General features: G+C 39.9%; 1 protein-coding gene across 1 annotated transcript in view; it reads right to left on the bottom strand.

Moving 5' to 3' along the window:
• The window catches only part of DNER (delta/notch like EGF repeat containing), a 327,914-nt gene that overhangs the window by 12,102 nt on the left and 301,210 nt on the right, over nucleotides 1-14,602 (bottom strand). Inside the window, exon 11 of the mRNA XM_082396186.1 lies at nucleotides 7,893-8,024. Coding sequence (XP_082252312.1) covers nucleotides 7,893-8,024 — 132 coding nt within the window. The remainder of the gene's footprint in view (nucleotides 1-7,892; nucleotides 8,025-14,602) is intronic.

Below are 14,602 nucleotides of genomic sequence, written 5' to 3'. Positions count from 1 at the left end.
GTAGTCATTAACGTATTTTAATAGCAACTTGGTGTGGGCAAGGATGGAAACAGTGGTTGGAGGGAGGGTCTGAGGGTTCAGATTTGCACTTTGAAAAGATGCCTCTGCCATTTACGACCACATAGATGACCTGGAGGACATTCTGCTGAGTGAAATAGACCAGACACAGAAAGATAAATATTGCATGATGTCACTTATATGTGCAACATATAGGAAAAAAAAAAACCCAGAGAGTAGAATGGTGGTTACCAGAGGCTGGGGAGGGGGGCAGGGTGATGGAAGGAAGGGAGGGAGGGAGGAGGGAGGGAGGGAAGGTAGCTGGGGGAGATAGGGGTGGAAGTATGGGGAGTCACTGTTGAATGGGTGTAGAGTTTGTCTTGCAAGATGAAAAGAATTCTGAGGAAAGATGGTGGTGACGGTTGCAATATAAATATAAATGTACTTACAATATTGTATACAATATAAATGCACTTACGCTTAAAAATGGTTAAGATAGTTATGTGTATTTTACCACAATGAAAAAATTGTTTAAATAATGAAAAGGTAAAATACTTTTGGAGAATTAAAGAGAAAGAAAGGAAGAAAAAAGAAAAGAAAGGTTGCCTCTGGCTGTATATGAAGAAAGGGTTTGAGCGGCTAGGGTAGAAGCCAGGTCAGAGGCTACTGCGGTATCTGGCAGAGCTGGTGGTGGTTTGGCCTGGGTGAGAGGGGTGGAGACAGAGAGGTGAAGGAATGTGGGTGTGAGTTAGGGGTGGAATTCACCAGACTAAATGCAGCTTGTAGAGGCCAGTGAGGAGAGACAAAGGTAGCGTCAAATTTCTTGGCCTTTGGCTTGCATCCCCGGATGGATGAAGTGCTAGAGGCAAGCAGGGGACATGGCAAGACAACCAGGTTTGAGTGGAAGCTTATGAGTTTTGTTTTGTACATGTTGAATTGGAAGTGCCTCTAACACACCCAAGTGGCGACATCAAATAGACAGTTGTATTATTTTGTTCAGCATTTTGGTTAATAACAGCGAACGGTTATTGAGAGTTCAGTGTGTGCTGAACACTATTCTAAGTGTGTTAGGTCCTTTATTCCCCGTATCATGCTCTGAAGTGGACATTGTTACTGTCTCTCTTTTATACAGGAAGCAGCTGGGACTCCAAAGAAGCCAGGGAAGGAGCCAAGTTGGTTGTCTTGGGTTTCTTCTTCCCAAAATGCAGGGAATTTAATAATGCCTGAAGAAACCCATCAAAACAGTTATGTTATATGAGCAGTCTTTAGTGTACAAATAGATTCGGTTCTTTGGTTCTCATTTTGATATAAACTAGGATTTTTAAAAAATAAAACTCATTTGGAATTAACATATATACACTACTATATATAAAATAGATAACCAACAAGGACCTACTGTATACCCCAGGGAACTATACTCAATATTTTGTAATAACCTATAAGGGAAAAGAATCTTGCCCAGGTTTCCACATGTAATAAGTGGCAGAACCTGAATTTGAACCACACACTTTGGCTCTGAACACTTAATAAGTAATGTTTTCCATACTGCACAATGTGAAAATCAATGTACTGGGGCCAGACTGCATTAGAAAAAAAAGTTTAGAAAGCCATATAAAAGCGTGTCACACTTGTAAAGTAAGTACTACTTCACGTTTTGTGTGTGTGGGAGAGACACTGTATGTTATGTGCCGCATCAAAATGCAAAACATATTTCTTACGGTGGGTTGCAGTCAAAAGGCCTGAGAAACACTTCCCTCTGCTATATGCATCCATCAGGCCCCTTCAGGAAGGGAGGATGAAGGTTCCCCTCGTGGAATACCTGTATCTACCTTGGAACAGAAAAGTCAAGGTCTAATTACATCAATAAAACTACGTATCTATAGAATGCCTGTTATCCTAAAATATTCAGTATGTTTAGAAAATCAGTAGTTATCTCAAAAACATCTGATTTATCAATATTCCATCAGAGGCGGGGAAATTTCACTTTGAATAGACACCCAGAGGCTGCTCACTGCTCAGAGAGTGACAACTGATGATAGCAATTAAGGCAACCATTTACTGAGCACTTACTGTGAACCAGGCACTGTACTGCACTGTTATTCACATGTATTATCCCATTTATCAAGGCCTGTGGCTCCGAGCTCTTGTTTACCAGGAGTAAGTACCTGAGCTGGGATTCAAAACCAGGACCGCACAACTCCACAGTAACGTCCTTCCCATAATCAGGCTGCTTCCCCACATCTAGCCACGATCGCTTCCCAAGAGGTCAGCGGAGGATGCAGCCTTGGTGTTCAAAGTATTTAGTAAGGTAATTGTGGGTTAAGTGGGACTTGCGAGTCAACTTCGGCCCCCAACACCATTGCTTCCAAGAGGAAAAGTTGTATTGGCAAAGAGCCAATATATAAATAAATGCTCATGAAAAATTCAAGGACCCCTTAATTTGACTATTCCATTTTCAAGAATTTATCCTACTGATATTCTCACACAAGAATATGTATATATAAGAATTTTCACTCTACTGTTGTTTTTAATACCAAAAACCAGAAAATGAGTTATCTGTCTATCAATAGGGTATGATTAAATAAATTATAGAGCATCTAAAAAATGGAAATACTGTGTGGTGTTAACAAAATTGAGGAAGATCTGCATAAGCCAACATGGATAAACACTCAAGATATATTACTAAGCGTAAAAGCAAGACGCTGAACAGTATGTATAGAATAGTCCCATTTGTATGGGAGAAAATGGGACTTATACAGTGACTGAAAGCATCTGGAAGAATCCACAATAAATGGGTAACAGTTGTTACCTTTGGGGAGTGAAGTGGGGAGTCTCCATGGGGAGGAAGATTAATTAATTTTATTTTGTTTTCTTTTTTATTGACGTATAATTGATTTACAATGTTGTGTTAGTTTCAGGTGTACAGCACAGTGATTCAGTTTTATATATGTGTGTGTGTGTGTGTGTGTGTGTGTGTGTGTGTGTGTGTGTATGTACATATATATATATATTCTTTTTCAGATTCTTTTCCCTTATAGTTTATCACAAAATATTGAGTATAGTTCCCTGTGCTATACAGTAGGTCCTTGTTGGTTATCTATTTTATATACAGCAGTGTGCATATGTTAATCCCAAATTAGTTTTGTTTTTTAAAAATCCTGGTTTACACAAAAATGAGAACAAAAGATCCGAATCTATTTGTACGATAAGGACTGCTCATATAACATAACTGTTTGATGGGTTTCTTCAAGCATTATTAAATTCCATGCATTTTGGGAAGAAGAAGCTATCCAACTTGGCTCCTTCCCTGGGTTCCTGGAGCTACCTGCACGAAGTCTCACAGCAACTCCCGTCACATATTAAGACCCACCGTTGGATGAGGAGATCCGGAAGGAAAGAGCTGTTTCATTAATCTTTATTTCCTGGGCACTATGCTTAATGTCTGACAATAAGAGGGCCTTGATTATTCACTGAATGCATAAATCCAAGATGCCCTGTTCCCCTATTTCTCAACTGCAGAATGTCATTAATTCAATAGTTTAACCATAGATTCAACTGCTCAGTATATAGAACTAGCCAACTCTCAGTCAGCAGGACTGTCTGTAACTCTAACTGTATAGACCTTAAAGCTCCAACACAAATGATACAAAACATTCCACTAGGTAGAGAATTATAAGAATTTTGAATTTTAGACGTTGATTTTAGGAAGGCAAAAGTTTTATTAAAATCCTCCCAAAATTTTTTGATCAGTCCAAAGGTGGTTAAGAACAAGTGTCAGAATTAAAACTTCACCAGGCTTGTTTTGTTAGTTTCTAGAACTTAGGGTTTGCATTTGCCTCAGAATATGTATAAAACACCATAGCTACTCTCATGATCCTTTTAGGATAGTTCTGGATCAATGTTTTTGATGGTTTTGATAAATATGTGTGGTCTGCTAGATTTCTGCTTCTTATTACTGATTGGGGGCCAGATAATAACTCTAAAGGGCAAATTTCTAATAACTATCCATTATTAGGGTAAACATTAGGAATGGGAGCCATGGCACCACTAAAATGGTGTTAATTTGCATGTAAATCCCATTGAGGTTTCTGAACCTAGTGTTGGCTGATGACAAAGTAGACTCATTTCCACATGCAGAGCCCTTCCTTCACTGGAATCTGCACGAACTCTCAGTGTGTGTTTGTGAGTATCACACACGTATTCTATGAATTTCTGAATTTCTCTTTTCCACGTGCAATAGGAAACATCCTATGGTGTTCTGTAAGGAAAAGGCAATAGGATATGCCTGCCTTATTATAATCTGTGCTTCCTGGCAGAGTATGACACTACTTTGAGGGTGAATCCAACAATGCTAGAGCTGGAAGGAAGGAAACTAACCATTTCCTTTAATCCTTCATTTTACGGATGAAGAAACTGAGCTCCAGAAAGATAAAATGACCTTCCTCCTGCTGGTGATGGGTTGGGTGGCAGGACCAACCCAGATTCCTGTTCTTAAGAGCAGCGCCCATTCTATCCACCAAATCCTGCCCCTTTAATCAGTTTAAGTTATATTCATGCGAATACTTATTATAATGATTAGGATGATGCTGTAACAGAAAAAAGGTAACGCTAAATCATCTCCAAATGTTATAATTTTTAAGAACAAATGGGAGTAATGAAACACTGTTGATAAGGTGCTATGGTAGGCCAAATAATGGTCTCCCAAAGATGAACACATACTATTCCCCAGAATCTTTGATTATACTACCTTACATGGCAAAAGGAACTCTGCAGATGTGATTAAGCTGACGGTCTTGAGATGGATAGATTATCCTAAATTACCTTCATGGGCCCAAAGTAATCACAGGAGTCCTTATAAGTGAAAGAGGGACGTGAGAGATCTGGAGAAGGAAATGTGGCAATGGAAGCAGGAGTCAGAGAGACGTGATTGCTGGCTTTGAAGATGGAGGAAGGGGCCATGAGCCAAGGAAGGTAGGCAGCCTCTAGAAGTTGGAGAAGGCAAAGAAGAAGGTTCTTTAGAAACTCCAGAAGGAAGACAGTCATGTTGTGTTTTAAGCCATTAAATCTGTGGTAATTCATTGCAGCCGCAGTAGGAAACAAATACAGGTGGTCAGGGAAGGCATCTGAGAAGGTGACGTTCAAGCTGAGACCTAAAAGCTGAGAAGGAGACAGCTGTGCTAAAATCGCAAAGAAGAGAGCTCCAGGCATGGGGAACAGCACAGGCAAAGGCCCTGATGGCAGGAATGAACGGGACCTGCTCAAAGAAGGGCAAGGAGGACAGTGTGACTAAAGTGTAGTGAACAAGAAAGGAGGGCAGGTGAATGGCCTCAGGAAGTAGAGGTCAGGCTGGTGGGAGGCCCCACTACTGCCTTTGACAACTCGGAGCCCACCACGCTATGGAGCTACATGGGCCATGGTTCTCCCTCTTCTCTGCTACATCTGAGCTTTCCTGTTGAGACTTACCCACCTGACCTTGTGTCATTCAGGCACCCTCCTCTTGGTTTCTAGCCACTTCAGAAGATCATAGATGTTCAGGGTTAGAAAGAAACCTCGGAGACCATAGGTCCCATGGCTCACACAGGACAGGAGACCTCTTATATCTTCTCTGCCCACTGACAGTCCAAACTCTGCTGCCACCTCTGCTTTGAATCCATTCCATTGATTCAGATCCATTTCTCTTGGCACTGGCCACCAGCTCCACCTGTGTGTTATCACAAACCTTATATGCTTATTCTCCATTCTTACGCTCAGGTCAAGGACGGAAGCATCCAACATTGGGACCCAGTAGAGCCTAATCTGTGATGACATTTATTTTAACACCTTTGGCTGAATGGAGGGGTGTAAATGAGATCATCAAATGGAAAGTGCTACTCTGGGCGAACAGAGAACCCAGGTGTGTGCTGAGATCTGTGATGGGTCTCATCACACCCAGCTGTTCAGAGTGGCCTGTGCCCTCTGACAAGTTCCAAAGGCTAGTGTTCGCCAGGAGTAGCTCATAGTATAAGGGCTACAGCAGCGCAGAAGGAAAAAGAAGCAGCAGCTAACATTATTTAGTGCCTACTGCATAGCAGAGATCTGCACAAATTTGCCTCTGTTAAGCCTCACAGCAACTTTTCTATCACCGTTTTACAAGTGAGAAAGACAAGGCTGAGATACATTTGTCCATGACGGAGCTAGACCATGAAGCCAACTTTTGTCCTTATTATTCCATCCTTGTATATCTTTTGCCTATCTTATCCATCACCAGAAGGAAGTAAAACTAGATTTTTTTATAGTTATAAGATTTTACTTCAAAACTTCTTAAGGGCATCCTTTGTGTTTCTGACTTCTTACCCATACTCTCCTATATATTTATCTTCACACCGAGGATTTTAAAATTATACATAGATATTCCTCTGCCCCAAGGCATGAAATTTGTCATTTCACAGAATTACCAAATTTTATAACGAAAACTGGTCCTATTTTATGGATAAGTACACTGAGACTCAGCACAACTAAATGCAGCCACACAATAAGTGCCACAGCCAGGGCAAGAACCGAGGTCCTGTTGGCCCAAATCTGGGATCCTTCCTACCAACTGATCTCACCAGACTGGACTTAACATCCTATACCTACTTTAGTCTTAACATCCTGCATCAATTCACAGCCCTGAGCATCTGTACCATTGGAATCCCTTTCCTTCCCTTCCTTCAACAATGGAGTGTTTCTCAGCCATCGTGAGCAAGAACCGCTGGTCCTAAAACCTCTCTGTATAGGGGTATTTGGAAAGGATGAGGGGGAGACCTAAAAGGAATTACCCTCTTCCTCTCTCAAGTCCTGAGCCGAGATGAAAGACAAAGAGTGAGCAGACAGGAGCCCAAATAACACCTTCATTACTGGTCAAGTTGATGTTGAAGAATATGGTCCATATTTGTGGATAAGCAGGTTTCCTGTTACTGGCCATGCCCCACTTGAGACACACACCAAGAATCAGACAAGCCCGTGCAGCCAGAGGCGGTGCTGGACCACCAGTGAGGGGCCTATTCTTGAAACATTTACAGCGTGGAGGAGTAGAGGCAGGAAACAGGCCAGCCCAAGAGGGAGACAGGCGGACAGGGCTATGTATACTGAGCTGTCTCCTTCCCAACTCACACAGCAGATGAGCTGCCTTGGCCTGATGAAGAGTAAGGGGGTGGGCGAGAGGGCCCAGGAGGGAGATTGTATGACAGAGCCAAACCCAACTACCCTGACTAATTTAAACGAGAAGAAAACACACTTCAACGCTGAGTTTTTAGCGATTTACAAAACAATGAAAACCCAGTTCCAGGGCAGTTCTCATTTTCACCTCAGTCCTAGTAGATACATGATTTTCATATATAAAATCCTGACCCTGACACCGTCAAACTTCTGAGAGTCCATCTGTAGAGAACACCTCACTCTGAGCAGCTCAAAGTATTTTTCAGATTTTCTCTTATGCTCATCCTCGCGGAACTTTTCTCCAGGCAATTGATGGCACCTAATACGTTTGAAGACACTTGAAGACAAAAAATGCAAAGTGAATTTACATTCTGTGTGGTTTTTCTTAATGCTTTCGACACAAAGACTCTCTTTTCTGATGCGATTCTAATGCTTCTCTGCTAAGCACATTTTTGGCTGTCTTAGCCCCGAGAACTCTGGATGACATCTGCGTATTCTCATCCTGGTGGGAAGGCTGGACTCAGACTCAGGAAGGAGGGGAAGCAGCATAACACAGTGAGCCAGAGCCCTCAACTGGGATCCGGGAGGCACGGGGGCGCTCAGCGTACCCCCTGGGCCTCACTGCCTCACCTGTGAGTGCTGTGGGGCTGGCGCATCCTCTTCTCACTGAATGAAAATGTAACAGTTAAGTCACAGTGGCTGAGTGGCAGAATACTCACGGATTTCACAGTTTGCTCCCACCCAGCCGCGTGGGCAGTGGCATGTATAACCATTGGGCTGGTCCAGGCAGGTACCGGCGTGATGGCAGGGGTTACTGTCACATTCATCGATGTCGATGTCACACTCTTCACCTAAGGAGATAAAGAAAAGCGGCAGTGAGCCAGCTAGCTGCCCCCAGCGGCTCCGTCCCCCATCACTTCTCTGGCTCAGCAAAGATCTAAGGCTGGGGTCATGACCTCCTGCAATGCAGCCCAATTGGCTGTTTGCATAAAGTGTAGAACTCTCCCAGAATTCCAGACAAGGGATCCTTTACTTAAGTAAAGCTTAAAAAAGAAAAAGAAATGGCACCGGTGAAAAGAATCTCCTTTAATCTTTTGAATTCGTTATCTGAAGCTGATTCCCATATCTGCATAAACCTTTCGAGGTTGAATCGAAAAACAAACTTGGGCTCCTGATTTTACTAAAGAAATATATTTTGTTTTGGATTTAGTCAGCTGAATCTTCTTATTTGTTTTTCTGAAACTCCGGAGGGCCAAAAAACTCATAGTTTATGATTTTTTTTGGCAGCCAAGTGTTTGATTGTGTAAAGCCTGGACGTTCGACAATTTTCTGGATAGTTCTAGGTCACAGACGTGTGCCTAACCTGAGTCACTTATGGAAATGTACTCCTCTTTCCAAATCCCTGGAAATGCTTCTGGGAGGGATTGAAATGTTGAGGGAGAACATCAGGGCCCCCTAAGGAATGACAGTTGTGATGTCCGGGGTGAGTCCAGTCCTGAAATAATCTTCCCTGGGAAATGGTCCCCGAGGGAAGCTCACATCTGCTCCAGTCCGTCCGTCCTTCCCCCATAATGAAAACCGTGACCTGGGGTTCCTGACGCTGCTACACCCAACATTTGGGGGCAACCTTGTCCCCCTCAGAGAAAGCCTAGTTTAAACTAACAAACCAGAACAGGGGCTGATATCACTGTGGTCCAAAGACCAACTTACAAGAAATAGCTTGTTATTAGAAGTTACACAAACAAAGCCATCTTTGTGTGATTTTAAAGCGTGTGTATGAGTCAATACAAAATGGGTACACCTCTTAAAGATATCACATCGAAGCTGAAGAGAGGATACTTCAAATTGAGGCAATCTTTCTTAAAAGTGTGAAAATGAGAAAAAGAAAACTTTTAAATAGACCTCCATTTGCTTAGATAAATGTAAAAAGTGATATATATATATTTTTAAAATTCCTAGCATTGTTATAGTCATCGACTAAAACAAAAGAGCAAAATCAAATCTTCTGTCCATTTTCAAAGGCAATATTTCAGTGTACACTTGGGTAATTACTTCCAGGCTTACTTAATTCGTATTAAAGAGCTTTTCTATCTGCCATTGGTTTACCTCGTGTTTATAAAACCACCATATGTCACTCACAGACCATTTTAGAGGCAGAATCTCAAATTAAAATAGTTCACGTCTGTTTCACTTCACACTTTTTTCATACCTGGCAGCGGACTATTTTATTTTTAAAGTAAAATCTGTCAAATAAAACATTTACTATGTCTAGGTCCTACTAGATTGCTTATAATTCAGTAGTGTCTAAGTGAATTTGTTTCCTGCAATAAATATAGTCATTTATATCAATAGGAAAGACATGAAATTGATTGCCTCTTACTAACCTCTTTCAAAGGTTTTCTGTCTATTAATGGGGCAATCACTCTGACTGGAAAAGGGCATAGACTAAACTATTACAAATGGCATTACATGGTAGACTAGTTGCAGAGACATATAAACAAGAATGTGCTGAGAAGCGATAAAAGGATGAAATCAAAGGCCTTGACAAATATACACATCAGTACTGCTTTCCATCCATTTAGGAAGACAAGCTTAATTGAGGTATTTACTAAACAATAGCTTTCTTTCCCTGGCAATCTGAATACTGCAAATTCTGAAATAAGATGCTCTGCTACCTTTGCAGCAATAGCTACAGAAATGGCCTGACTTCTCCCTACTTCTATAGCCTAGCAAAACTCAAAAGCCCCACCCTGCTTCAGAAGTTTAATGTCTGTCAAACCCTTTTAATTCCCTAAATTTTGGGCAGTTCTAGAGCTGTCAGTCCAGCCCCCCCAGTCCTGCTCTGGTCCAGAGCTTCCCTAGGGAGGTAAATGCCAAGTTCAGGTTCAGAGCAGCCCTAATACATGTTTTGGCTCTCGGACCTCTAAGTGGCTCTAAGATAGTTGAGAGAAGTCTAAGATCCTTAGATTTATCTCTTCTTGGGACTCACTGGATTGGAAGGACTTGGTAGGAATAGAGAATGGCAGGAGAAAATAGGATGAACTTTTTCTGTAGATATTCATCAAATATCTAAGACCCAGGAACCAAAGAACCATGGCCCAGAGAGAGTCCCAAACCTATCCCAGTCTGGCTTTCATCACCATAGTGTTCTTAGAGCTATACTTGGGATTCAATGACATTAGTTTATGATAAAACTCCATGCCAGTCAGGAGTCCAAATAGCTAGCAGCTATTTCCACAGCATACGTGCTCTCGAAGAACCGTGGAGCAATGCACAGTTCACAGATACCTTTCGATTTACTCTGTTGGCCCATTTTACAAACTAACATGCCTACACTTCTACTTGAATCAGTTACCCCCAACTGGCTTGCAGCTGAGGACTTCACTGTGTCACAATGCTGGTGGTAAGCATATGGGGTGATTCTGATGATGGAGCCACTCAAGGAAATTTCCAACCAGAAGACTTCCAAAGATGATTGCTCTTCTCTGCCTCACAGTGATCACGCACTTTGCAAGGTAACTGAAGATTTATTACAAATTATAGAGACTAATTTTGGTTTCATTTATGTTTCCCTGTATTAGGAGTATTATGTTCTTACATACATTTCAACACCTCACCATTCCATCTCCAAGCAATATGCATTCTAGTTAATTTTAGTAGAAGAGTTCTTAGTACATTATATCACCTTTCTCCACTCATAGTTTACTTAATAAATCTTTATGCTTTTGCTGGCTTAAGCCAGATGACTTTTTCGTTGAGTTGCTTACTTTTTTATTTGAGTGGGGAAAATCAATTACTTTTAAATCACCGGTGTGCTTGAATAACATTTGTAAAGAGAATACAAAATGAAATTTCTACTTGACTAAGGCTGGAAATCAAAGTCTGAACTTTAAATCTTTTCCTATTGCTTTTCAATCTACTACTTTCTAAGAGGCAATCTGTATAGTAGGTATCACCTTTGGTAGTATTTATGCAAATTTACAAGTGTACTGTTTAATTCGGTATGCTTTCCTCAGATAAATTAAAATGAAAAAGATAAGAAGTCAGAAGTCTCTGCTGTCAGTACATCCTTGGGTTAATAGAGCCCACACCAAATGATATCAATGAAGATCATTATAATCATAATACCTAGTATTAAATCTAAGCCTATTATGTGTCAGGCACTGGAATGGGTACTGTAAGTATAACTCCTTCATACTTCACAAGAATTTTATTCTAGATGAAATGAATCTAATGATTTACTTGGAAGTTCTGCCACAATGGAGCAACTGAAACCTGTCTTGCCCTCCCACTGTAAATAATTACACATGTGGACAAAATATATATTTTTAAAAACACTTTAAGACATTAGACAACAGGCAGTGCATGACTGTGATTGCTAAGAGGAGACAAACAAACAGCTGAGTACCATAACCACTCTGGCATTCTAAATTCTGAACCAATTTAGAACACAACGGTTTCACTGAAATGTGGGGAGTAACTGGAATTTGTGGAGGCTGAGGTAGCTGTAATTTGTAGGACAGACCACTACAGAAGGTAGAGCCACTCAGAAAAGGAGCATCAGAAATATGATGCATCCCTGAGTTTGTTGCTGAATACTGTGCACGAGTAAGTTGGAACTCCACAGACATGGCAAACAAGAGGAGAGATGAACAATTCCCAAAGCTCACAGAGGACTGGGAAGTATTCAAATTCTCACAGGTTGGAATGCAGACATTTCATTGGTCACCCAGTGCATTATGGGAGGAAAAGGTCACACCTCAGTAGTAGGACATAACTATCCCTAAAGGCTGCTAGAGACTCCAAAATACAAAATACAAAAACAAACCTTGAAAGGATAAATCAGGTCAGCAAGTAACTTACCTACCTGTCACAAAAAAGGCCAGCACTTTTAAAAGAAATCCAATCACTCAACAACTTAACTCACAATGACCAGCATTCAAACAAAAAAATATCAGATGTACAAAAACAAAGCAAGAACATGGAACCTATAACCAGAAGGAAAATCAGTCAAAAGACAGAGGTCCAGAAACAACAGATGATGGTGAGTAAACAAGACATTTGTTCAAAATGTGAAGGAAAACATGGGGAAAATGAGGATAAAAATGGAAGACATTAAAAAAAAACCAAATGGAATTTCTAGATGTGAAAAATTCAATATTGTCAAAGATAATATTAAAAAAGAGAGAGAGAGAGAAAACTACAGACAAATATCCTTCATGAATACAGACACAAAAACTCTGAACAAAATATTAGAGGACAGGATTCAGCAATATATAAAAAGAATTATACACTATGACCAAGTGGGTTTTATTCCAGAGAGGCAAGATTAATTCAATATTTGAAAATTGATCAATATAATCCATCATATTAATATGTTAAAGAAGAAAAATCATATGCTGATATCAGTTGATGCAGAAAAAGCATCTGGCAAAATTCAACACCCATTCATAACTAAAGCTATCAGCAAGCAAGGAATAGAGAGTAACTTCCTCAATTTGATTAAAAAAAAAAATCTAAAAATCCCTATAGCTAACATTATACTTAATGGTAAAAGACTGAATGCTTTTCCCCTATGATTGGGAACAAAGCAAGGATGTCTGCTATCACCACTCTTACTCAAACTAGTGTGAGGAGTTCTAGCCAGCAAATAAGACAATAAAAGGAAATAAAATTTATACATATCAGAAAGGAAGAAATAAAACTGTCCCTAATTTCAGAAGACATACCTACCTATGCATAAAATCACAAGGAATCTACCCCCCAAAATCCTAAAACTAGTAAGTTCATCAAAGTCAGAGGATACAAGATAAACATACAAAAATCAGTTGTATATCTACATACTAGCATTGAACATGTGCACACCAAACTGCAATTCTATTTATAATCACTCAAAAAGAGAGAAATATTTAGTTGTACATGTATAGGAGTTACATGCTGAAAACTACAAAATGCTGATGAAAGAAATCAAAGATCTAAATAACTGGAGTGTCATACTGTGTTCATGGATTGGAAGACTCCAAATAGTAAAGATCTCAATTCTTCCCAAATTAATATACAGGTTTAATACAATTCTTATTAATACCTCAACAAAATCTTTTGTAAATATAGGCAAGATTGTTATAAAATTTATATGAAAAAGCAAAGGCACTAGTATAGGTAAAACAGTTTTGAAAGAAAAAGAGTAATTGAGAAGAATCATTCTGCCTGATTTCAATAGTTATTACACAACTGCAGCAATCAAGACTGAGTTGTATTGACAGAGGAATAGACACATAGATCAATGAAAAAGAATACAGAATCCAAACCAGACCCACACAAATATGGCCAACTGATTTTTGACAAAGGTTTAAAAGCAATTCAATGAAGGAAAGATAGCCTTTTCAACAAATGGTGCTTAAGAAACTGTACTTCTATAGGAAAAACAAAAACAAAACCCCTCTAGTTGGAAGATCCCAGGAAAGAATGCAGACTGTGAGCCAAAGCAATCTTGAGAAAGAAAAACAGAGCTGGAAGAATCAGGCTCCCTGACTTCAGACTATACTATAAAGCTACAGTAATCAAGACAGTATGGTACTGGCACAAAAACAGAAATATAGATCAATGGATAGAAAGCCCAGAGATAAACACACACATATATGATCACCTTATCTTTGACAAAGAAGGCAAGAATATATAGTGGAGAAAAGACAGACTTTTCAATAAGTGGTGCTGGGAAAACTGGACAGCTACATGTAAAAGAATGAAATTAGAACACTTCCTAACACCATACACAAAAATAAACTCAAAATGGATTAAACACCTAAGTGTAAGACCAGACACTATCAAACTCTTAGAGGAAAACATAGGCAGAACACTCTATGACATAAAACACAGCAAGATCCTTTTTGACCCACCTCCTAGAGAAATGGAAATAAAAACAAAAATAAACAAATGGGACCTAACGAAACTTCAAAGCTTTTGCACAGCAAAGGAAACCATAAACAAGACGAAAAGACAAACCTCACGATGGGAGAAAATATTTGCAACGAAAAACGAAGCAACTGGCAAAGGATTAATCTCCAAAATATACAAGCAGCTCATGCAGCTCAATATCAAAAAAACAAACAACCCAATCCAAAAATGGGTGGGAGACCTAAACAGACATTTCTCCAAAGAAGACATACAGATTGCCAGCAAACACATGAAAAAATGTTCAACATCACTAATCATTAGAGAAATGCAAATCAAAACCACAATGAGGTATCACCTCACACCAGTCAGAATGACCATCATCAAAAAATCTAAATGCTAGAGAGGGTGTGGAGAAAAGGGAATCCTCCTGCACCGTTGGTGGGAATGTAATTGATACAGCCACTGTGGAGAATAGTATGGAGGTTCCTTAAAAAACTAAAAACAGAACTATCATATGAGCCAGCAATCCCACTAC

Source organism: Balaenoptera borealis (assembly GCF_965194805.1).
Source record: "Balaenoptera borealis genome assembly, chromosome: 6".
Lineage (NCBI taxonomy): Eukaryota > Metazoa > Chordata > Mammalia > Artiodactyla > Balaenopteridae > Balaenoptera > Balaenoptera borealis.
The sequence above is the reverse complement of the archived record's forward strand: the minus strand, read 5'-3'. Positions and strand labels throughout refer to the sequence as shown.